The sequence below is a fragment of the Colobus angolensis genome, unplaced genomic scaffold (assembly GCF_000951035.1).
Source record: "Colobus angolensis palliatus isolate OR3802 unplaced genomic scaffold, Cang.pa_1.0 Scaffold464, whole genome shotgun sequence".
Lineage (NCBI taxonomy): Eukaryota > Metazoa > Chordata > Mammalia > Primates > Cercopithecidae > Colobus > Colobus angolensis.
The window spans coordinates 304,243-330,152 of NW_012118088.1; the positions used below are offsets into that span (position 1 = coordinate 304,243).

Genomic DNA, 25,910 nt, shown 5'->3' on the forward strand with positions numbered 1-25,910 from the left:
TTTCTTTCTTTCTTTCTTTCTTTCTTTCTTTCTTTCTTTCTTTCTTTCTTTCTTTCTTTCTTTCTTTCTTTTTCTTTCTTTCTTTTCTTTCTTTGTTTCTCCTTCCTTCCTTCCTTCCTTCCTTCCTCCTTCCCTCCCTCCCTTCCTCCACCCTCCTCCATCTCTCTCACCTGCACTTCCTTCCCCCTTAGCTGCCTGTGTCTGGGGTTAAGTGATGACCTAGGATCTGCCTGTCTTTGGTGCTGGGGATTGTTTTCACTATAAAGACTCTGGTTTTGGGGTGGCAGGGACCCAAGTACTCTGTCACTGGCCGGTGCTGAATTTGTGTGAGATGAAGAGTGTTATCGTCTGTAACCCCCCTGTTAGGTGGGAGACCCTCTGGGGAGGCTGAGGACACTGGGGGACAGCCAGGGGACACTGAGGGGTTCCCACTTGGCTGGCTGCATTTCTGGAGTCTGACAAACTTGGCTTCCAGTCCTGGCTCTCCCATGACCTTGCTTTGTGCAAGTTGCTTCTCTGAGCCTCAGTTTTCTCATCTGGAATACCAGGATAACAGTCTAACTCCTCTGGGGTGTCAGGAGAATCTGGGGACATGACATAGAGGGCACAGCACAGTGCTTGGCAGGTAGTATGTGCTCAATTCAATAAAATTGGTGGCAGTAAAAGTCACATTCGATGGTTATTTTGTTGTTGTTGTATTCAACAATCTCTTAAATGAAGATTGGAAATGGAAGGAAATTTGGGAATCCAAACTTGCCTAGTACCAGGCAAACTTGCCTAGTACCAGTGGAGATGGAGCCTCAGCAACAGGAAATACTGGGAAGAGGAATTGTGCCAGGATCCTGTGGAAACCTGATTTCCAGGGGTGGGCGAGATGACTGGGGATGATCAAGGGGTGATGTTGGGGTGGGAGTGTAATAGTTTCAGACCTGTTTCTGAGAGCACTTGAGATGAACTCACTCGGGAGTTTAGGGGACGTGTTCATGGAGTTGGATGCCAGCATTGTTGGGAAGAGGATAGGGAGTCTGGCAGAGGCCCCAAATCCATATTCCTTAAGGGTCCGTGCAGGAAAAGGGAAAGTGTGAAGCAGGCCTGGTGTAAGACAATAGAGAAGAGTGGGGACTGTGGAAAACTAGAAAGCTTATCACTTATCTAAAGGGGGAAACCACTGCTGAGCCCACAGAAACGAGTGATGAGTGTTCAGTGTTGTCACAGCTGGTGATTTCTCAAAAGGAACCAGTATTTCACATTTTTTATTCTTTTTTTTTTTTTTTTTTTTGATATGGAGTCTCGCTCTGTCACCCAGGCTGGAGTGCAGTGGTGCGTTCTTGGTTCACTGCAAGCTCCACCTCCTGGGTTCATGCCATTCTTGTGCCTCAGCCTCCTGAGTAGCTGGGACTACAGGTGTGTGCCACCACGCCCGGCTAAGTTTTTTGGATTTTTAGTAGAGATGGGGTTTCACCATGTTAGTCCGGATGGTCTTGATCTCCTGACCTTGTGATCCGCCTTCCTTGGCCTCTCAAAGTGCTGGGATTATAGGCATGAGCCACTGTGCCTGGCCAAAGTTTCACATTTTAATCCGATAGTTCCTGACTTAAATATGGTAAACTTCTTTGGATTTCTAAGAAGCACCATGTTGGCCAATTGTAGCTTCTTTACAGGCTTGATATAGCTTCCGGGTTCCACACTGTGACCTCTGGGCATGAAGTAGGACCTAGGCCAGGGATGGGACAGGCTCCTGGTGGCCTGGAGGGGTCCAGTCCGTGTGGCTTGGGTGACGAGGATCTGACATAAAATGAGACTGGGGGAGGGATTAAGGCAGAGATGGAAGCTGCGTCTTTTTGTTTGTTTTTGAGTCAAAGTTTCACTCTGTCACTGGAGTGCAGTGGCGCCATCATGGCTCATTGCAGCCTTGAATTCCTGGGTTCAAGCGATCCTCCCACCTTGGCTGGGATTACAGGCATGAGCCACTGCTCCCAGCCAGGAAGCTGCATTTTTTAATGAAATCAAAACCAAACCCCATAGGGAGAGTGATGGCTTGGAGGCCATGAGGATTCCCAGACTCATCTCAGGCTGCGTAGGTACCCACAGCCTTGGTCAATACCCACAGCCTCAAGGCTAGGAAGGGAACGTATTTTGGTTAAAGGCAGAACTGATATTTATTTATTTATTATTATTATTATTATTTTTGAGACGGAGTCTTGCACTGTCACCCAGGCTGGAATACAGTGGCGCAATCTTCGCTCACTGCAAGCTCCGCCTTCTGGGTTCACGCTATTCTCCTGCCTCAGCCTCCGGAATAGCTGGGACTACAGGGGCCTGCCACCATGCCCGGCTAATTTTTTGTATTTTTTAGTAGAGATGGGGTTTCATCATGTTAGCCAGGATGGTCTCGATCCCCTGACCTCATGATCTGCCTGCTTTGGCCTCCCAAAGTGCTGGGATTACAGGTGTGAGCCACTGAGCCTGGCCAGGCAGGACTGATATTTAACCTGCATGCACTGGCACTACTGTACCAATTGTGGAAATATTGAAATACTCTGAAACCGATTGGTGAATAGCCACTGGGTCCTCTGAACCTTTTCCCCCCACCTTCCACTTACCCACACCTGCTTCTGCCAGCTCCTACCACATCCCCTCCATGACATGGTAACTAAAGTGTTAACTCTCAGCACGGCCAGGCTCGGCTGTCCATTCCGTTTGGTCTATGGGCAGTCTCTGAGCCAAGGCAATTATAAATACCTTGACTCACCCCTGGTTGCAGGTAACATGCCTACCTGGATTGGCTGAAGCACAAAGGAGAAATTTTAGAGGACACAAGGAGGCAGATGGAATTGGAAGGCAGGATGCCAGATCCCCCAGGGACCAGAACCAGGAGCTTCATCCCTGGGGTCATGTAATCTTTGTCTTTGTTTCTCAGGGTTCCTTAGAGCGCACTATAAAAATCAGCACCAACTGTCATTTGCTACAATGTGGATGAACCTGAAGGGTATTATGCTAAGTGAAATAAGCCAGGCACAGAAAGACAAATACTGCATGATTTCACTTAGATGTGGAATCTAATGAAGTTGAACTCATAGAAGTAGAGAGTGGAATGATGGTTACCAGAAGCTGGGGGACAGCAGGAGTCAGGGGGTAGGGAAGAAATGGAGAGATGCTGATCAAAGAGTACAATGTTTCAGATGGGAGGAATTGCCTTTGAGATCTGTTGCACAGCAGGGTGACATTAGTCAATAAGAATGTATGTTTCAAAGTAATTAAGAGAGTAAATTTCGAATGTCTCATGCTAAGAAAATGATAGGCAAGTTAGGTGATGGATATGTTAATTTTCTTGATTTAATCATGCCACATTGTGTGTGTATATCCAGAACAATCAGAACAATCACATTGTACCCCATAAATGCATACAATTATGATTTGTCAATCAAAAATAAAATTAGCAGCCTCAGCCCTGGAACTGCATGTCTGCTGACCTCAGGACTGATTACCCGTGTCCCAGCCACTCAGCATATGTGACCCTTGAGCCAAGTGTCCACCTCTGCCCCAGTCAGCTGTGTTCAGGGAATGTGGATGTCTCAAAGCACAAGCATGGCTGTTGGGAGGTGTCCATCTCAGAGATGGCATTGGGCTCAGGCAGACATGGATAGGTACCCTGAAAGATGCACCTTAAGGGTTGTGGAGGGAGTCATGAGGACCACAGGTGTGGGAGTGTGGTTTTTAAGCTCTTTCAGGTAGCAGGAAGGAGGAGGGAAGAATTCACTGAGGATGACTTGGTTTGTCTGGCCTGAGGGGTTGGGGCAGTGGCTGGGTAGAGTTGGTGCCTATAAGTATGATCCCTCATGAAAGCGGAGGCAGGGGAATGAGGTCAGAGGAGCTCTCCAGCAGTCTCTAAATAAGCCTTAAGAAGTCAACGTTTCCCTGCAACTTGCTGATTGGTTTTCCTGTCTCTCATCTGGCTCTAATCTGTGCTGCCCAGCCCCTTCTAAGTCATTTTCCTGAAATAGCAGGTGTGTGGTGCAGGGGTTTGCAGTGACCAACAGTGATGATTGCGCCCTGCAGCTGTCACAACAACCCATTGACCACTGTGTACAATGCTGTGCTTGCCCTGGGCAAAACACTTTGTCTCTTAGTCCTTTGGTTTCCTCTTCTGTAAAATAGGGGTAGTAAGTAGTATGCATTTTATAGGGCTGTTACAAGGATCAAATGCATTAATGCCTGATAAATTCCTTAAAATAGTTCCTGGCATGAGTAAATGTTCAATAAATGTTAACTCTCATTTATTAAGTATTTATTGAGCATCTTGTATATGCCAAGTACAGTTTATGCCCTGGGGGTATAATGGTGAGCAAAATTTCCTCACCTTGCATGCAGTGAAGTGTGGAAGAGATGCAATTAAGCGTGGATTTACAAGTCAGTGATTTAAGTGCTGTGATGGCGAGGATTTAGAGTTTAAGTTCCATGAGAGCAGAATCTCTTATGTTCACAGCTGTATCCTCAATGCCTAGAAAGAACTCGGCCCTCAGTATACATTTGCTAGGTGAATGAATGAATGAGTCAAGTTCTATCTTAGCTGCATGTGAAGATGAGGTGTCAATGGAGTGAAGTTGGGAGTGAGGAGAGAAGGGAGAGGAACTTGGTGTGAACCGCATCTCTGCAAGGGTCCAGCTGGGTCACCTTGGTGAAGTTACTCTGTAGTCAGGGTCTGTTTCATTGTTGCTAAAATGGGAACAAGTGATACCTTCTGCATGGCATGTCATGAGGATTGGAGAGAGTGCGTGTGACACACCCAGCATACACATGTAACTCTCAAGCAATGTGTTGAGACTGGGTGTGGTGATTCACACCTGTAATTCTAGTACTTTGCAAGGCTGACGCGGGCAGATCACTGGAGCCCGGGAGTTTGAGACCAGCCTGGGCAACATAGCAAAAACCGTGTCTCTACAAAAAATAAAAATTAGCTGGGCATGGTGGCATGTGCCTTCAATCCCAGCTACTCAGGAGGCTGAGGTGGAAGGGTTGCTTGAACCTGTGAGGCGGAGACTGCAGTGAGCTGTGATCACACCACTGCACTCCAGCCTGGGTGACAGAGCAAGCCCCTGTCTCAACAAAACAAAACAAAACACGTAAACAAAAAAAGAAATGTACTTTCTTTTCTCTTCCCGTTCTTTGTGCCTCTTGGTATCTCCTCTTGTTTAAGAGACTGTTGAGTTGGAGAACTGAATCATTTTTGGTCAGAAATGCTTGAGTCCTTGTCCTGGAGATCGCTCAAGAAAATATTTATATGAACAAAAGTGCAAAACCAACAGAGGCAATTTGTTATTAGTTGCAATTTTGCCCCAGATCTTAAAGGAGAGCTCACAAGGCCTTCAGGGCCTCCTTTCTTCTGTACTAGGTAAGACTAAGGAAATTCAAACGTGAACTCAAACCTAAGTCTTGGCCTCTGTAAGATCAATTTATCAGAGAACCCAGAAGGTACCATAAGAGCCAAGAGTAGAGACAGAATGTGTCCTAGGTCTTGGAGTGGAGCTGGCTCAGGCCACTTGTACCAAAGGTCTCAGGGCAAGACTATGAGACTTGGATCCAGCAGTGTCCTGGGAGAGGTGAAGGACGTAAGGGAGAAGAGAAAGATGGAAAGGTGCCTTTTAACCTCCATGCGAGCTCCCGCATTAGGGTCTGGCCAATCCGTGTGTTGGAATCCATCCAATTAAATCAACTCTGCCTCCTTAGAGGTTAAGTAGGGATGTGAGAGAACCTTGAGCTTCCCCTACAAGCCAATACCAGTCATGAACAGGGGTTCCTTTTTTATTATTATTAAAGTTCTGGGGTATATGTGCAGAATGTGCAGGTTTGTTACATTTATATACACGTGCCATGGTGGTTTGCTGCACCCATCAACCTGTCATCTACGTTAGGTATTTCCCCTAATGCCTCCCCTAGTCCCCCACCCCCTGACAAGCCCCAGTGTGTGATGGTCCCCTCCCTGTGTTGCTGTGTTCTCATTGTTCAACTCCCACTTGTGAGTGAGAACATGCGGGGTTCGGTTTTCGAACAGGTGTTCCTTTTTAGGTGGGTTTGAAGCACTGAATTCCCAACTTTAAGGTGGATGCCCAAGAGGCACAATGGGAACTGTTCTGTGGCACAGAGCACGGAGACTCTTAGAGGAACCGTATGTATTCAGTTAGTCTCGTTGTCCAGAGATAGAGACATGGCTGGTTAACCTGCCAAAAAGGAGCCCTTAGTTTTTGTCTTGGGATTTCCAAGCCCTGTTGTTGTTACTAGGATAGCACATCAATCTTTGAGCAGGACGGATGATTACTGGGGTCCTTCTGCAACTGAGAGCACTACAGCGTCCCACTGGTCAAAGCAGAGCAGACCTCGCCTCTCAAACTTGGCTGTCCAGAGCTCTGCAAGGACCAGTACTTCATCTGCTGACTGCAGAGGGTAGGAATGTCATGAAACTTCGTAGCTCATTAAGAAGATAGGAAGCAACCAAAGCCTGCAGTGGCTGAGGATTATTCAGTCAGGTTTATTGAGATATACGTTTCCTGTGGTAAAAGTCACTTTTTAAATTTTTTTTGAGACAGGGTCTTGCTCTACCACCCATGCTGGAGTGCAGTGGCCTGATCATAGCTCACTGCAGCCTTGAACTCCTGGGCTCAAGTAATCCTCCCACTTTGGCCTCCTTAGTAGCTAAAACTACAGGCATGCACCACTATGCCTGGCTTTAATACATATATATGGTAGAGACAGTGTCTCACTGTGTTGCCCAGGCTGGTCTCAAAGTCCTGGGTTCAAGCTCAAGAAGTCCTCCCACCTTGGCCTCCTGAAGTGTTGGTATTGCAGGCATGAGCTACTGTGTCTAGCAAAATTCACTTTTTTTCTTTTTCTTTTTTTTTTTTTTTGAGACGGAGTCTCGCTCTGTCACCCAGGCTGGAGTGCAGTGGCATGATTTCGGGTTCAAGTAATTCTTCTATCTTAGCCTCCCAAGTAGCTGGGACTACAGGCGGGCCACCATGCCCAGCTAATTTTTTAAATTTTTAGTAGAGACAGGATTTCACCATGTTGATCAGGCTGCTCTCAAACTCCTGACGTCAGGTGATCCACCCACCTCGGCCTCCCAAAGTGCTGGGATTACAGGTGTGAGCCACTGCGCCAGGCTGCAAATTCACTTTTAAAACTATAAAGTAAAATTCATCACAGTTAATATAGAGACCACTCCAATATCCAAAACAAAAAAGTTCCTGCATCTGCCTCTTTGTAGTTAATTCCCTTTCCACCTCCAACCCCTTTTAACCACTGGTGTTTTCTGTCCCCATAGTTTTGTGTTTTTCAGAACATTTAGAAATGGAACCACACAGTGTGTAGCCTTTTGTGTTGGACATCTTTGTTTTACCAGAATGCTTTCGAGGTTCGTGAATGCTGCTGCATGTGCCAATAGTTCATTCCTTTTTACTACTGAAAAGTATTCTACCGTGTGGATGCCTCACACTGTATCCATTCACAAGTTGAACAACATTTGGGTCGTTTCCAGTTTTGGGCTATTATAAATAAGGTGGTTATAAATCTTCATGTATGGATATGGTTTTTTCTTTTTTTTCTCCCCCTGCTCTGTTGTCCAGAGTGTTGGAACGATCTTGGTTCACTGCAACCTCTGCCTCCTAGGTTCAAGTGATTCTCGTGCCCCAGCCTCCCAAGTAGCTGGGACTACAGGCATGTGCCACCACACTCGGCTAATTTTGTATTTTTAATAGAGACAGGATTCCTCTGTGTTCGCCAGGCTGGTCTCGAACTCCTGATCTCAAGTGATCTGCCCGCCTCAGCCTCCCGAAGTGCTGGGATACAGGCGTGAGCCACTGTGCCCGGCCTGGATGTTTTCATTTCACCGAAAAATAGGATTCCTGGGTCCTAGGAGAGTTCCAGTTTATGTTCTTTCCTCACTAACACTTGATAGCATTGGTTTTAGTTTTCTAAAATTTTAGCAACTCTGGTAGGTATGTGATATGGTCAGGCTGTGTGTCCCCACCCAAATCTTATCTTGAATTGTAACCCTCATAATCCACATGTGCCAAGGGAGCCGTCAGGTGGAGGCAGTTGAATCCTGGGGGCCGTTTCCCCCGTATTGTTCTCGTCATAGTGAGTGAGTTCTCACGCGATCTGATGGTTTTATAAGGGGCTTGTCCCCCTTCACTCGGCACTTCAAGAAAATTGGCTGTTAGTCAATTAAATCTCTTTCCTTTATAAATTACCCAAGCTCGGGCCATTCTTTATAGCAGTATGAAAGCAGACTAATACAGTATGGAATTATTTCAAATTTTGAAAAGAAACAGTTTCCTTAGGAGAAACACTCATCACATTCACAGCACACAAAAGAATGTCTACGTAGTGTGTCTGTTTATTTGCTCACATTTTCATTTTCTGTCACTGTTATTAGAATCAAATTTTAAAGGAAGCATCTGTGGCAGCATCAATAAATACATATGAATGTATGAATGAAGGAAGGAAGAAACGGGTAGCATGTACCCGGCTAGGGTGTCAGATCAGCCCAGGGTTGGATCCTAAGGCCCAAGTTATTAACTTCTGCCATGTACTTTTTTTTTTTTTGTTAAAGAGAAGGAGGGTCTTGCTCTCTTGCCCAGGCTGGAGTGCAGTGATGCAACCATGCTCACACGCAGCCTTGAATTCCTGGGCTCAAGTGATCTTCCCACTTCAATCTCCTGAGTAGCTGGGACTACAGGCATATGCCACCACACCTGGCTAATTTTTTGTTTTTGTAGAAATGGGGGTCTTACTATATTGCCCAGGCTGGTCTTGAACTCCTGGCCTCGAGCGATCCTCCCATCTTGGCCTCTCAAAGTGTTGGGGCTACAGGTGTGAGACACTGTACCTGGCCTGCAATACACAACAGAGAAAGCAACTTTTACAGAAAGAGTTCTCTTGAACTAAAACTGATTCTGTGAAGAAAGAATCTCTTGAAGAAGAAAGAGAAATGCAGAGCCAAAGGCTTACGAAGGCCTAAGGCCTCTTTGGGAGTGGGGGTGTGCCCTGAGTGCTGAGAATGTACATAGTAGGTGCACATGTGGGTGGGTGGGAGGAGGGGCTTAGCTGGAGATCACCTTGGACAAGTAATAATAACAATCATGCAAAAGCTTATGCTGCTTGCTATGTTCCAGGTGGTGCTAAGATCTCTAGACAGGTTCATTCATTTATGCTTCCCAACAGTCTTATAAGCAGAGCACTAGCACTATCAGCATTTTACAGATAGGGAAACTGAAGCACAAAAAGATCAGATTAGCCGGGCATGGTGGTGTGCACCTGTAGTCCCAGCAATTTGGGAGGCTGAGGCAGGAGGATCATTTGAGACCAGGAATTTGAACCAGCCTGGGCAACATAACAAGAAGCCCTCTCTACAAAAAAAATTTTAAAAATTCACTGGGCAGGCCTGGCACAGTAGCTTGTGCCTGTAATCCCAGCACTTTGGGAGGCCAAGGGAGGTAGATCACCTGAGGTCAGGAGTTCAAGATCAACCTGGCCACCATGGTGAAACCCCATCTCTATTAAAAATACAAACAATTAGCCGGGCGTGGGGGTGCACACCTGTAGTCCCAGTTACTCGGTAGGTTGAGACAGGAGAATCGCTTAAACCCAGGAGGCAGAGGTTGCAGTGAGCCGAGATTGTGCCACTGCACTCCAGCCTGGGTGAAAAGAGCAAAACTCCATCTCCAAAAAAAAAAAAAAAAAAATTGGCATAGTTGCATGCACCTGTAGTCCCAGCTACTCAGAAGCTGAGGCAGGAGAATCACTTGAGCCGAGGAAGCCGAGGCTCCAGTGAGTTATAATCGTGCCACTCCACTCCAGCCTGGGTGACAGAGCAAAACCCTGTCTCTTAAAAAACAAAAGAAAATAAAAAACCCTTAAATAACTTGCTCAAAGTCCCACAGCTTAGAGCCCAGGAAGTTTATCCAAGTCTACCTTTTACCATTGCGCTGCACTGCCGGGCTATGAAGGGCATATTTATTGATTAGGAAATTATGTAAGCTTCTGTGAGATATAGCTCCCAAAATATAGTGACTTAAACAAGGCAGAAATTAGGTTTTTCTCTCAGGGGTCAGCCCAAAGGGACAAAATTCAAGGCTGGTAGGGTGGTTTTGTTCTTTCTATGTGTGGCTGTAAGTTTGGGTCCAAGGTGGTCACTTCTAGTTCCCACCATCTTTGAACCAGTGGGAAGAGGGAAAGGCGCAAGGAAGTATGCATTTCCATTTGAAGGGAATGGCCCTGGAGCACACACATCCCATTGGCTGCAACTCAGCACCATGGCCGCACCAAGCTGCAAGAGATGCTGGGAAATGTGGCCTCTATCTGGATAGCCATGCTCTCTGCTAAAACTCGAGGGTTCGACTATTAAAGGGAAGAATGGGTATTGGTGGGAAACCAGCAGTCTCTGCCACAACTTGCGGACTGTCCATTGGGCTTTGAACTTTATTCTGTCAGTGATGAGGAGCTGACCATGGTCTCTAAGCAGGGAGGTTTCACGTCCAGACTTGGGTTTTTGATCACTGCAGAAGCATACTTGGAGAATAAAAGTGGTGAGAAAGAAAAGTCAGGAGCCCTGTTTAGATGATGTGTCTGTCACTTTGTTTTCCCATCTCTGGAGTCCCTGCCACAGGCAGGAGCCTGTAGGTTGGGTTCCCAGGCAGGCCCAGATGGAGGTTTGCAGGCGGGGTGAGTGTGCATGGGGCTGCAAAGGGAGCAGTCAGCTGTCTTTGTCCTTCGTTCCTTCCGCAACTATTTATCCAGCACCATGTCTGGGCAAGGCTCCAGCAATGGTCCCAACAGGTACAATGACCTCTGGGGACCAAGTTCAGTTCCTGTTGAGTTCTCCAGTGCCTCTTGATGTAGGGTGAACCCTTGGCATGGTCCGCTGACGCTGGCTCCTTCTGTTGTTTCTCTTGGCTCCAGGATCCCCGGAGCAAACACAAGTTTAAGATCCACACGTACTCCAGTCCCACGTTTTGTGACCACTGTGGGTCACTGCTGTATGGACTCATCCACCAGGGGATGAAATGTGACAGTAAGTACTTTTTCTCTCTGGGGGCATCTGCTGATGGCAGAAGCAATGGGAAGGGGCTGCTTCCTCTTGGTTTGGGGTCCAGGTGTGCCACACATTCCCTCCATCCTGGTTGGGGCTGGTGTCCCAGTTGTCTGTTGCTGCGTAACGATCCTCCCACCCCAAAACACTGTGGCTGAAGACAACTAACGTTTTTTAGCTCATGACTCTGCAAAGCAGTCCTTTGAATCTGGGCTGGCCTCAGACAATGTCATGCATGTCCATAAAGCATGAACTCATGCTTCGTGGTGGATTAGCAGGTGGAGGTAGGCTGGGAGCTGTCTGGGCCTCGATGGCCTCACTCACATGTCCGGCAGGATGGCTGGCTGTCATCTGGGTGATGGAGATGACCAGGCCACGTGTCTTTCCTCCTCAGTAGGCTAGGCTGGATTTGCATGCATGGAGGTCACAGGGTCCTGAGTTCCTCAGGAGGGCAAGCCCCATTGGCAGACACACTTCAAGTCTCTACTTGTGTCTGTTTGCTCCTGATCCACTGGTCAAAGCAAGTGGCATGTGAGATGCACAGTCACAGTGTGGGAAGGGGCAGTCCATGGCTGTTGACACCTGGAGGCATGAACAAATCATGGGCATTTCTGCAGCCATGTATCACCACAGTTTTCAGCATTGAGATGTGGGGCTGATGCATTCTTTGCATGGAGAAGACCTGTGGCCTGGCAGCACCCACAAGTTTGTGCTGGAGGAGGAAAGAGAGCGTCATTCTCTGGCCAGGATGTGGTAGGAAAGGTAGATGGGGTGGGACTCCTCTTTATGAGGCCAAGGCCCAGATGGCCTGTAGGGCAGGGGAGCAGACCGCCTTTGAGACCTATGGCCACAAAGATACAGGGAGGCTGGAGGTGCTAGTGGCACCCACAGGCCTGTTGGTCTGCAGCAGACTGGGCAGTCATGAGGCTGGTGCTACCCCTATCACAAGGGTCCTGAGGCTCAGAGGACAGAGGGAGAAAATCACAGGGCAGAGAGTGACAGAGAGGAGTGTGAGGGTGAATAAGGGTGGTAGAGGGCAAGAGAGACAATAAGAAACACACACGCATAGACAGAGACAGATGCAGGGGAAAGATGGACACATGCAACCCTAACACAGGGAGGAATGTGGGGCGTGGAAGCTGCAGAGAAACTCAGCTAGAGAGAGATTCAGGCAAAAGGAGGGACAGGCAGACACACAGACCAACAGATAAGCCAGGTGCGGTGGTTCACTCCTGTAATCCTAACACTTTGGGAGGCTGAGGCGGGTGGATCACCTGAGGTCAGAAGTTCGAGACCAGCTTGGCCAACATGGCAAAACCCCATCTCTACTAAAAATACAAAAATTAGCTGGGAGAGATGGTGGGCACCTGTAATCCCAGCTACTCGGGAGGCTGAGGCAGGAGAATCACTTGAACCTGGGAAGCAGAGGTTGCAGAGAGCCGAGATCATGCCACTGCACTCCAGCCTGGGTGATAGAGCTAGACTCTCAAAGAAGAAGCAAAAAAGATAAAATGATTGGTATGGACACAGACAGAGATGCCATCACACAAGGCTCATGCAGAGGTGTAGAGATGGAGAGACCAGAGACAGAGACAGAAGCACACATGGAGAGCCACAGAGGAGAGAGAGAGAGGCAGAGAGACACAGCTGGAGAAGAGGAGAGACAAAGAGGCCAGAGGCAAGTGCAGAGAGTGGAACAGACCGATTCACAAATGTGGCCAAGGCAGTAAGACACGTGCAGAAGTGGGAGATAAGAGATAAGAGACATACAGCAATGTGGGAACAGTGAGACAGACACAGAAACATGGTGAAAGCCGCAGGGGGACAGTGAGGCTGGAGCCTTCTGCCTGCAGGACACCAGCTCCTCTTACCACACATGGGGCCCTAATGTAGGGGCAATGCCCGTGCCTCAAAGACAGTGGTGGGTGGGAGCTCAGCCTAGTGCTTGGGTCCCAGAGGGCTCTCCCTTCCCTCCCCACAACTCATTTCCAGTTTTTGTAATAGGCCTGCCTCCTCCTGGGAATTGGGTGGTCTGAGAAGGGTCCGTTGCCCCCAGATACCTTGAAACTGGGGCCCATGGGGTGACTTGGCCTCTCCTGCCTTCTCCAGCTGCAACTAGTGTCCCCCTGGAGAATCCTGGGTTCCTGGCACACCTTCCTGGAGCGGGGCTTTATTGCTCAGGACCTAGGGGAAATCATCCACCATGTTGAAATAGACACAGATACTCTACGGAGGAGTGCACAGAGGGAGTGGATATCCTATAACATGAGAGATGGCTGCAGGCCAAATTCAGCTGACAGGCACATTTCATCCACCCTGCCCTCGCTCTAAATCTTTTTCCTTGTAATTAGTTGTGGTGGACACTATGGTCAACCCAGACCCGTTCTTCAGGGTCCCACCCCAACCCCCAGCTGTGGGTTCACAGTGGTGCCCCATCCTGCGTAATTGCCCAAGGTAATGCCCCTTCCAGGGCGACTGGATGATTGCAGTGCCCAGCCCTCTTGTCTCAGTTTGGAACAGCTTTGAAGGATCATCTCATCTCTAGGCTTCCCTTCACATCAGCTTTGGTTGCATCCACATGGCAAGCCAACTTCTCTTCCCAAGAGCACTCCCTAAAAACCTTGTGCCCTAAACTCCCCATCTCAGGCTCTTTCCAGGGAACCCAACCTATTAGCTGTCAATATTTTAAAATCAGAGCTGTCACATACACAGCGAGATTCCTGCATATGCTGAGAAATGGGAAATGTTGCTGCCCTGTTCCCCGCTTGGCCAAGTTGCCGCCATCCCCTTAGCTTTCCTCACTCGTGTGACCAGCCAGCCTGTGAGCATTGAAGTTGGTGACTCTGGCTTCAGAGCCTTAAGGAGTGTGGGGTGTGCTTGCTTCAGGCTGCACCCTTGGCCTTGGGTGGGGAACAGACAAGTACCTCCTTTACCCATCAGGGTTCAGGGGGAAGAGCTGGAGAAGCCCTTCTGATGAGATCTTGGCAGGCAAGTTGGTCTCAACCAGGCTGGTGATTTCTCTGCTGCCTCAAGGGAGGGGAACACAAAAGACTTAGTGGTCCTGGGTGGGGCAGATGTCTGCAGCCCCCAGCCTGGGCCAGCCTAAGCAGCATCCCCTCTCTCTGCCCTCACAGCCTGCATGATGAACGTGCACAAGCGCTGCGTGATGAACGTCCCCAGCCTCTGTGGCACAGACCACACGGAGCGCCGCGGCCGCATCTACATCCAGGCCCACATCGACAGGGATGTCCTCATCGTCCTCGGTAGGTGACCCTGGGGCTCCACTGGTTCCTGACCTTGCTTGACCTGTGTGATTGAGGAGGGGAGGAAGGTGGAGGGGTGGGGCAGTCCAGGGACTGGGGAGGGGGTGTGGCACTGCTTCTGTCCCCTGCCCTGCCCACGGCAGCCCCTCGCTGCAGCAGGGGGGTCTTTAGAAACTGTACACCCTCAAAGCTACGTCCTTCAGCACCCCAGGCTAGGTTGGGTTCAGAGAGGAGACGTCTGAGTTCCTTGGACTTCTAACTTCCTCAGGATCCTCCACTTCTCTTCTCTCCTCATTTCCCACTGTTGTTTTACAGTTATCTTTCGGAGTGGGTAGTTGCGTTTTTTTTACTCAGGTAGCGGAGAAGGGAAGCTTGCTTCTTCCCCAAGCTTTTCCAGCAAGAAATATGGCGTCTTGATGATAAATAGCAAATTTGGAGAATATAATATCTTGGGAAAGAGGGGGTTGGAGGGTGCAATTCGGGGACTTTCCACACATTTGAAAGATTTATTTCTTGAACCTGACGGTGGCTATGCTGTAATTTTATTATTCTCTATACTTTCTGCATGTCTAAAATATTTCATGATAATTAGAAAGCAGGATGGTACAATCTGCTGGGAGATGCAGTGAGAGGAGGGGCTGGTGGCGGGGGGTGGGGGGCGGGGGTGGGGCTGTCATTCATTTATCCCAGCATTCAAGACATACTTGGCTCTGATGTGAGAAGTTCAAGCAAAATTAGAACTCAGCTGCACTGGCTTGAGGAATACTCAGCCATAAGCCCCGGTGTAACTGGCACTGAGCCGGCTGGGAGTGTAGCTAAAACTTTGTGGACATTTCTTCTCGAAGGCTGGTGACAAACTACTGTTGACTTTATATATCTAATGAATATAAACAAGGGTTTATGAATTAGTAACTCAGGAAACTGATCGTGGAAGAGATTAATTTTGCAAAAATTAGTCTGTTTCTGAGGCCTCAGACTGGTTCAGTAGCTCTGATGTGCTGAGCCCTGGGTTGGGGAGGGGCTTTACGTAAACTGTAAAAGCTGAAAAATACTTATCCCTGTACAATATAATTCTTTTAAACTTGAGATTTTGTGAAGCCCAGTGAGATTTTAGAAAATGTGCAATCCATTGCATCATTATGTTTTTCTCCAAGTGGTTGCCTGCCTCCCAGTGGGATGCTTGGAGGCCCCAGGGGAAATCCCGCAGTTGCAGGTTCAAGAGAAGCCAGTTTTCCCCACTGATCGTCTAAGATTCCCGATGCTGGTGAGACAAAAATAAGACTCTGCTTCCCTCTGGTGTCATTCTCTGGGAACTACACTCATTCCAAAGCGTGACTGAAGGCCACAACATTTATGGATCACATGGAATGTGCGGTGCTCTAAACCTTACATGTTATTTTTTTTCCATCTTCACAACATTGCAAAATCTCTATTATTCTTGTTTGAGATGGAGACTCCATCTGTCGCCCAGGCCGGAGTGCAGTGGTGCCTACCACAGCCGCCTCCTGCCAAATACTCAGCTCACTGGAACCTCCACCTCCCAGGTTCGAGCGATTCTCCTGCCTCAGCCTCCTGAGTAGATGGGATTACAGGCGCACACCACCACTCCTGGCTAATATTTGTATTTTTAGTAGAGACAGGGTTTCACCATGTTGGCCAGGCTAGTCTAGAACTCCTGACTTCAAGTGATCAGCCTACCTCAGCCTCCCAAAGTGCTGGGATTATAGCTGTGAGTCACTGCACCCTATCTTCTATTACTTTTGTTTTATGAACAAAGAAGCCACGGCTTAGAGAAGTTATACTCCAAGAGCTCACACCATTCGCAGTAATAATAAAACAATAGCTGACATGTGTTGAGTTTTAAAAATGTGTTAATCATTGTGAAAAGCACTTAGAGGCAGTATCTGATGTTTTTTCAACAACTCAAATGAGGTAAGTTATTATCATTCTATCCATCAGAAAATACACTTCCTCACCTAGGTCTGTTTCACTCAAAAGTACTATAGACTAGGTTCTTTTTTAGTTTAGTTTCGCTTCTCTATGCCCTCCACTGTATTTATTCTGTATGCCCTCCACCGTATTTGTTCTCTATGTCCTCCACCATATTTATTCTCTATGCCCTCCACCATATTTATTCCTTTTGTGGTTTGGCTAGGGCACCCCTTATGGGCATTCCTTAGGGAGTCTTTGTTCTGATGTGGTATAGTACAATATTTCTTCAAGTTCAAAGTCAAAGTCTTCCCCCTTAATCATAGATATGCTATGATCTTCGAGAGCCTGGATCACAAGCCCCTGATTCTCAGGACACACTGGTAGGAGGTGTATCCATTTGCTATGGCTGCCATAACAAAATACCACAAACTGGATGGCTTAAGACAAGACGTTAAAAAGAAAAGAAAAAGAAAAAAAGCAATAGGAGAGGCACAGTGGCTCATGCCTATAATCCCAGCATTTTGGAAGACCAAGGTGGGTAGATCACTTGAACTCAGGAGTCAGCCTGGGCAACATGTCGAAACTGCATCTCTACTAAAAATACAAAAAATTAGCCAGGTGTGGTGGTGCACGCCTGTAATCCCAGCTACTCGTGAGGCTGAGGCAGGAGCTCCTGATCACTTGAGCCCAGGAGGCGGAGGTTGCAGTGAGCTGAGATTGCACCACTGCACTCCAGCCTGGGTAACAGAGTGAGACTCCGTCTCATAAAACAAAAACAGAAACAAGAAAAACAAACAAGCAAACAAGCCAGGTGTGGTGCCTCACACCTGTAATCCCAGCACTTTGGGAGGCCAAGACAGAAGGATTGCTTGAGGCTAGGAGTTCAAGACCAGCCTGGCAAACATGGAGAGACCCTGGCATATTGTAGGATTTCATTTCTTTGGGATGTTCAGGACAGGCAAATCTATAAAGAAGTTTAATAGCACTGTGTGCTTTTCCAAGTGCTTTGATATTGGACCATCCAAGGAAGGCTGTGTTGGTGCCATCATTGGAAGGAAAAATGAAGTCTCAGCAAGGCTGAATACCCCGACCAGTGTCACATGCAGAGCAGGGATGAGCACCTGGGCCTCTGGCCGCGTGTCACAATGCCCTGCAATTGTGCCCATACACCATGCTGGGCACAGCCTGTACTCAGCACGGGCTTGTTGATTGATTGACGGTAGAAGACAGCCCTGATGCTGTGGCCAAGTTCTCTAAAAATAGAGCCAAGATGGGGATTTTGCTCCAGTGATTTATTGGGCTGCTCATGGGAAAAGAGAAGTGAAGGAACCATGTTTCCTTCCTCGGACAGGGAAAAAGCTCAGGGAGGTTGTGGTCTCTGCGGAAATCTTCTTCAGCCTGGTGTCTGGTGGAATTTTGCACCAAACACTGTAGCACAGAGTCAGTCCCACCTTGAGGTGAGGGGGCTGGTCTGTCATGTTCCAGGTCAGTCAGTGTGATGGGATGACTGTGTCTCCCCCAAATTTGTGTCTTAAAGTCCCACCCCCAGTGTGATAGTATTTGGAGCTATGGGACTTTTGGGTGATAATTAGGGTTAGATGAGGTCGTGAGGGTGGGGCCCTCATAATGGGGTTTGTGGATTTCTAAGAGGAGGAAGAAAGAGAGATCATTCTGTCTCCACCAAAGGCAGGACACGGCAAGAAGGTGACCATCTGCAAGCCAGGAAGTGAGTCCTTACCAGGAATTGAAGCTGCTGGTACCTCAATCTTGGACTTCCTAGCCTCCAGAACTGTAAAGAAATAAATGTCTGTTGTTTAAGCCACCCAATCTGTGGCATTCTATTACGACAGCCTGAGCTGACTAATATAGTCAATCACTGCTGTAGGCTGCTGGGGATGGAGGTGGGAAGGTAGAGTAACCTCCCAGGTGAGGAGGCGTCTGTGCAGTTGAGGGCAGTTATCTGGACATAGGGGTAACTGTGAGCCATTAACAACCATCACACACGACACTCAGGGGATGGGTGCATTGGCCAGCATGGAGGGGATCTGGGCAGGGTCCAACAACATCCAGGACACTCAAGTTTCCCTTGGTCTCCTGACTGTCTTTGTGGTTTCATTGCTGGGACTCCAGCCCCCTCCTCCTTGATCTTGGCCAGACAGATCAGAGAGGAGGGAGCACTAAAGGTTGTGTGGGGTCCTTCTGCCAGGCCAGAAGTGGCCTTGTGGTGTTTGTGGAATGGCCCCACCTCATTCAGACCCAAGAAGCATGGTCAGTATTAGGATTTTCTGCTGACCACCAGCCCAGGACACTGCTGTTTGCCCTGAGTGTCATATGCTCTTTGGAAATCTCAGCATCTCTAGAGGTGAAAGGTTTTCTAACTTGCCTGGCTACTGAAATTGAGCTCATACATCTGTTCTTAGTGTTTTGGCAGGTCAAGATAAGAATAAATCTGATCAGTTCTCCTCCTCTTAAAAACCTATCAATGGTTTCCCATTGTCTTTATAACAGACTAAATCTAATATGGCAGTCTCATTCTTTATTCACGGTCTCCTCCCCCTTTCTTTTAATCCCTGGTCCTCTGCAGACCGCCACACACTATAGGACATCTGTTGTTCTGTTCTCTGTTTAGAATGTTTGCCATTGCCATCTTCTCTTTTACTAGCAGTTAACTCTTCCTCTTGATCTCAGCTCATTTTCACCATCTAATGAGCTTTTTCCAACTTCCCCCTTTTGTAGACATTCATGGTAACTTGAGCTTGGCCTTGTGAAAGGGGTGAGTTTATGTTGAGTTTGATTAGTGTCTGCATCTCGTACAAAGCATTAGCTCCATGAGGGCAAGACTGTGTCTTGCCGCTCTACTCCCAGCACTTAGCAAGGTGGGCATCACTAAATATTTGTGGACTCAATGGCTGTATGTATGAATGAGAAACCCCTGGAGGATCCTGATAGATAGATATAAGGCTTTCACAGATGGTCCTCAGATCAGTGCCTCCTGAAGTCAGGAGCTGAAGGTCAGCAATTTATACCATTATTCTTATGGGAGGTACAACACGCAGAAAATCTTAAGTACCAGGTCCAAGGTCAATAGCAAGTGTTACTGGGACTGAGACCCGCTTGTTGCAGTCATGACCACCCTTGTTCCCTGGACAATGTAGAAAAGACACGGAGCAGTGGAATTTGTAGTATCCCAGGAAACCATATTGACATCATGATGCCCATAGGTGTCATGAGGTCAGGCAATACAATGTCCAGATCAGAGTTGTAAAATGCTCCCAAGGTTTATGAAGCCTGTGTGTTCATACATGCAGCAATATATTTTTTTTCTATTGAGATGGAGTCTTGCTCTGTCACCCAGACTGGAGTGCAGTGGTGCAATCTCAGATCACTGCAACCTCCGCCTCCCAGGTTCAAGCGATTCTCCTGCCTCAGCCTCCCAAGTAGCTGGGACTTCAGGCGTGTGCCACCATGCCCGGCTAACTTCTTTTGTATTTTTGGTAGAGATGGAGTTTCACTGTGTTAGCCAGGATGGTCTCGATCTCTTGACCTCATGATTCGCCCACCTCGGCTCCCAAAGGGCTGGGATTACAGGCGTGAGCCACCACACCCAGCCAACAATATCTTATTTAACCCTTTTTCAATTCAGTATCTACATATCAACATAACAACTGGCATCTATTATTTATACTCCCATCTATATTACAGCCACCTCCAAATGCTTAACCATGTCCATCCTCATATCTATCTCCCAAAAGGAAAAGCAGAAATAACCATTTTTTAAAATGTTTCTCTTTGGAACTCCCATTCGATATTCTTACCTTTATATTATCTTTATATTTACCTTTATATATATTACCTTTATATTGCATTATACAGAAACTTTTTACACTGAAACATCTCCCTGACAGACTTAGGCACTCCCAATATTGTGGTATTTAAATCCTTCTTAAGATCTGACATCCACACATCAAGAGAAAAAGAGTACCAAAGAGGCTGGGTGTGGTAGCTCACGTTGGTAATCCCAGCACTTTGGGAGGCCGAGGCGGCTGGATCACCTAAAATCAGGAGCTCAAGACCAGCCTGGCCAACATGGCGAAACCCCGTCTCTATCAAAAATACAAAAATTAGCCGGGTGTGGTGGTGGGCGCCTGTAATCCCAGCTACTTGGGAGGCTGAGATAGGAGAATCGCTTGAACCTGGGTGGCAAAGGTTACAGTGAGCTGATATCGCACCACAGCACTCCAGCCTGGGCAACAGAGTGAGACTCTGCCTAAAAAAAAAAAAAGAATTGGGAAGAGAAAGGGCAATGTAAACAAGAAAAAAAATCCAGATAGCTTAATATTTATTTTTTATTTAACTTTTATTTGAATTTTGGGGGTACGTGTGCAGGTTTGTTATATAGGTAAACTTGTGTCGTGGGGGTTTGTGTAATATTGCCCAGCCATGCGTCAGTTGCAGAGACAGAAAATTATTATAAACTAGGCCGCGAGGGCCCACTAGGGGGCAGTCTCTGCCTTCAAAGCCATTCCCCTTCAGAGGCTCGCTCAAGAGATGCCCCTATTTGTAAAACCACAGTACTGTCATTGTTCATAATGGAAGGTGCAGCAGAGACCAGCTGGGCTCACTGAGGCCCAGAGAAAGGGTTACTTCTCCAGGTCACACACAGGATGGGGATAGGGCCCAGTTCTGGTAGATCTCCCTTCCCTTTTACATTATTGGTTTGTAATTTTTTCCCAAGGCTTTATTTTGAACTAAGTTGAAAGAATTTTACAGCAAACACTCATTTATCCAACACCTATATTCTGTCATTAACGTTTTCCACTCTTGCTTAATTACATTTCCATCCATCTTGCTCTCCATCCATCAATCTGTCTTATTTTTGACACATTTCAAAGTAAACTGCAGACACCAATTCGATTTCCCCTAAACACTTCAGCATGCCCAACATCAATAGAATTCAAAATTTATTTGTAGGGTTTTTTCTTTTTAAACTTTTGAGGTGAAATGTACATACAATGATACACACAAATCTTTTTTTTTTTTTTTTTTTGAGACCAGATCTGACTCTGTCACCCAAGCTAGAGTGTAGTGGCGTAATCATGGCTTACTGCAGCCTTGACCTCCCAGGCTCAATTGATTCTCCCACCTCAGCCTACAGAATAGCTGGGATTACAGGCATGAGTCACCACGCTCAGCTAATTTTTGTAGTTTTGTAGAGAGGGGTTTTGCCTTGTTGCCCAGGCTGGTCTTGAACTCCATGGTTCAAGCAATCCTCCCGCTTTGGCCTCCCAAAGTGCTGGGATTACAGATGTGAGCCACTGTGCCCAGTGATGTCTTAAGTGTACAATGGCTGAGTTTTGATAAATGCATACGACTCCGTCATTCTAACCCTTATCAAATTAATTCTCTTTTTTGATGTCACAGCTGCTTTTGAGGATCCAAGGGAAGGTATGAACCAGAGAAATGCCCTCATGTCCCCACACACCACGGTGTATACCCATGAACTCTGGCTATTGGGATGTCCATTGTACCTAAGATCCCTTAGATGACATCATACTTAATAGTTGTTCAATTTTTTTGTTTGCTTTTTTGAGGAGTTATATAATGCAGTAAAGTAGAAAATTTGAAAATTGGAAATTCTTGTTTACAATTTTTTGTTATGTATTTACTGAAGAGCAAAATGTCTTTAAAAACTCAACAAACCTGCCTTATTTTGCTTTTTTAAAGTATTGTTGTAATGAAGAAGTTCCATTAAATCATATCTCTGTGTATGGAACATCTACCATCTTTCTCAGTGTATTGCTGACAGTTGTCTGCACACCCCGTGAGGCCAGGGGAAGGGTCTCTTGCCCATCCTTCCTTCAAAGCCTATCAGTTTGTTAGGTTGAGGTGAGTTTCTCGGGCACTGAAGTTCTGGGATACTAGACCTGAGGAGATGTAGGGAAGCTGACGTCTTGCTCTTCAATATTCCTTCTCTTCTTCCCTGCTCATTTAAGTCTCATGAGAATTATCAAGGCCAGGCCAGCTTCTGAGACCCTCAGGATGTGCTGGGCGCAGTCATTGCTCCCAAATGTCTAAGGAATTGCATTGAAGTGGGCACTGCCGGGACCTGCAGGGCTGTGACTTGTGACTGCCTTTGGGGACAGTGGTCCAGCAATGTCTATTAAAGTATGTACACATACGAACATTTTGACTCTCACGTTTTCCTGTAGGAAATCTGTTCTTTTAAAATGAAACACCAGCATGCAAAGAAATAAAGTCTAGAACAAGCATGTTTATTGATGTTTTCTTTGAGATGCAAATGAACCATCAGCCTAATGAAGGGGTTCCCATTTTATGTGATACTAGGCAGTTGTTGGAAGCATTGAATTAGGCCGGGCGTGGTGGCTCACACCTGTAATCCCAGCACTTTGGGAGGCTGAGGAGGGTGGATCACTTGAGGCCAGAAGTTCGAAACCAGTCTGGCCAACGTGGTGAAACCCTGTCTCTACTAAAAAAAATCCAAAGAATTAGCTGGGTGTGGTGGTGCATGCCTGTAATCTCAGCTGCTCTGGAGGGTGAGACACGAGAATCGCTTGAACCCTGCAGGTGGAGTCTGCAGTGAACAGAGATCAGGTCGCTGCACTACAGCCTGGGTGACAGAGTGAGACTCTGTCTCAAAAAAAAAAAAAGAAAAAGAAAAAAAGAAAAGAAAAGAAAACACTGAATTAAAATGAGAAAATGAGCATCACTTCTGTAGAACTAGTGATGTTCTAATTTTTGATATGGGAACTGGTTACACAGGTGAATTTCCTTTGTGAGAATTCAAGCTGTAAAATTGTGATTTATACACTTTTCTATAGGTATATTATACTTCCTATACTTTTGTTATTTAAAAGTTTGTGCTAAAAATTCTAAATAGCTAAAAACAAAACACCAATGAGTTAGAGCTACAGATATTGATCTAAAGCAGAGGTTGCCAAACTGGCCTGCTGTCTGTTTTTTTAAATAAAGTTTTGTTGGAACACAGCCACATCCATTCATTTACATATTGTCTATGGCTGCTTTTGTGACACAATGGCAGAGTTCACTGCGTAGTTGTGACAAAGCTTGTACAATCTGCAAAATGTAAAATATTTGTTCTCTAGCCTTTACTGAAAACATTTGGCAGTCCTTGAACTAGAGGAACATCTATGGTTAAGCGAAAGGGTTAGGTTGCGTAAAAATGTATTTAGTATGATCTCATTTTGAAGAAATAAGCAACAGCAACAGACACCTCCTATGTGTGAAGTTTTGCTTGTATATTTTATAACCTATGTGTGAAGAAAGGTGTGGAAGGATACCAACCAGGTTGTAAACACTGAGATCGCAGCAGGATTGGGAGTGAAGAGGCTGTGGCGGGGAGGAGGATTGTGTCGTGTTTCTATAGTTTTTATTTATTACATGTTTCTCGGGTTCATTGCAATACATATCATTTCTGCAATTTTTGAAAAATAAAAACAGAAAAATCTCCAAATAGGAAAAATGAACAGAAATAAATTGTCTCAATAACAATAGCAGGAAAAAAAAAAAAAAAAAAGAATGGATAATGCCCCAGTGTTGGGGTGTTGGTTGCTTGAGGAGGGTTATTAGGTGGTTCTCAGCTTGAGCAGAGCTGGGCCCAGGCCCTGTCTGGGTATTTTTGAGTTTTTATTGTCACTAGCTTCCATCTTGTGTAGCATCTGCCTTGTGAGCTGGGCCTGTTCTCCAAGTTTCATGGTGTTTGATGTTTTTTTGCCTTCTTGCAGCGTGGTCGCTAGCATCACCCTTGCTGAGTCGCATATGTACTGGGAACCACCTCCTCTTCTCTGTGCCTCTCATCTGGCAGGTCCACAGTAAACTGCCCCCTGCCCTCCCAGGCCCACCCCACCTCCAAGTCTGAAGTTCTTTGACTTAAATTTCAAACACTCTGGTGCCTTCCAATCCTGTTTCCCATGGGCTGTGGCTTCCCAACTCTCAGTTTCAGTTGAAGCTAATTTTTTTTTTTCCAGAAATCACTGTGGGCCCTGGCTGCTCTAGGTGCGGTCTGGGGACCAGCCACATCACATCGACATTACCTGGGAGCTCGTTAGCAATTCGGGCTCTCAGCTGCCTCTCCACGCCTGCTGAATCAGAATCTGCATTTTAACAGCCTCCCCTGGGGATCTGAACAGTTGAGCAGCCCTGCTGCAGGGACCGCGGTGGGATGGGAAGAATGCGTCTTTTCCACTAGATGGCAGGCGTTACCCACACGCAGCTCCTGCGCAGCCCACCACAGGTGGACATGCCAGGGTGGATGTGAACCTCCAGCCCCACATTGGCCGTGGCATCTTACCAGTCATGAAGCTTGGGTGTCAGTCCCGCTAGGGCCGGAATCCTCTTTCATTGGTGACCTGCACCTACCTGCATGTCCTGGCCTTGGTGCAGCATGAGCTCCTGGCTTGAGCCATTTGTGTAAAGTGACCCAGAGCCTTTCTTTCTTCCCTGCCTTGCCTTTGTCCCCTACCACCTGGAAGGTGAAGGCGTGTCTCTGGGGAGCTTCCTAGTCAATAGCCTCTGTATTGTGGCTTGCTGCAAGTCTCTGCTAATTACAGGCCAGTGTGGTCTATGATTACAAGGGTTTTGCATGGGCTTTGGAGTCTGGCCTGGGTTTGAATCCTGCCTTTCCCACTCCTCCAACAAGTATCTGTTGGGGGCCTCCCATGTGCTGTGCACTGCTTACAGGCAAGGCCCCTGCGCTATGGCCTCTGCCTTCTTTCTAATGATGGGAGATGAAGAGAAAGCAAACAAAACACTTTGAGAAAACAATAAAGACTATCAAGGAAATAAAATAAAGTGGCATGATGTGATAGAGGGTGGCCAGTGGGCTGAGTGTGATTAGCAGGGATGATGGCATTTAGTTGAGACCTCAGGGACCAGCAGGAGGGAGCCAGCTTGCTGAAAATTCCAGGGAAGAGTGTGCCAGGCAGAGGGAGCGGCAGAGGCAGAGGCCAGAGGGAAGAGTGAAGCAGCAGGCTTGTGAGTGACAGGAACTGACAGCCAGTGGGTGTGACTGGAGCCTAGGGATGGGGAGGGGCGGGTGATGGTGGAGGAAAGGCAGGGACAGCCAATTAGGCTTTGTAAGCCCCGTGGTGGGCTTGGTTTCTTTCTAAGTGCCTGGACATTTAGATCCCAGGAGTATCTGAAGGACATCATGCAAGGTCAGTGTGCTTAGGCCCCGCAACCACCCAGTGGGAGCAGTCATTTTATTTTTCTCATTTTACGAAGGAGAAAACAGAGCCTTAAAAAATCTGAGCCTGGTGTGGTAGCGTGTGGCTATGGTCCCAGTTACTCAGGAGGCTGAAGCAGGATGATCAGTTGAGGCCACGAGTTTGAGACCAGCCTCAGCAACACAGTGAGAAAAAAAAAGTCTTAAGTATTAGCTGGGCAGGCCGGATGTGATGGCTCATGCCTGTAATCCCAGCACTTTGGGAGGTCAAGGCGGGTGGATCATGAGGTCAGGAGTTTGAGACCAGCCTGATCAACATAGTGAAACCTCGTCTCTACTAAAAATACAAAAAATGGCCGGGCGCGGTGGCTCAAGCCTGTAATCCCAGCACTTTGGGAGGCCGAGACGGGTGGATCACGAGGTCAGG

The 25,910-nt window shown here is 47.1% G+C and overlaps 1 protein-coding gene across 1 annotated transcript in view; it reads left to right on the top strand.

Moving 5' to 3' along the window:
• Positions 1-25,910, top strand: part of PRKCB (protein kinase C, beta) — a gene marked incomplete at its 5' end in the record, with an annotated part of 390,293 nt that overhangs the window by 184,767 nt on the left and 179,616 nt on the right. The window contains 2 exons of the mRNA XM_011958268.1: positions 10,957-11,068; positions 14,221-14,349. Of these exons, the coding sequence (XP_011813658.1) occupies positions 10,957-11,068; positions 14,221-14,349 (241 nt within the window). The remainder of the gene's footprint in view (positions 1-10,956; positions 11,069-14,220; positions 14,350-25,910) is intronic.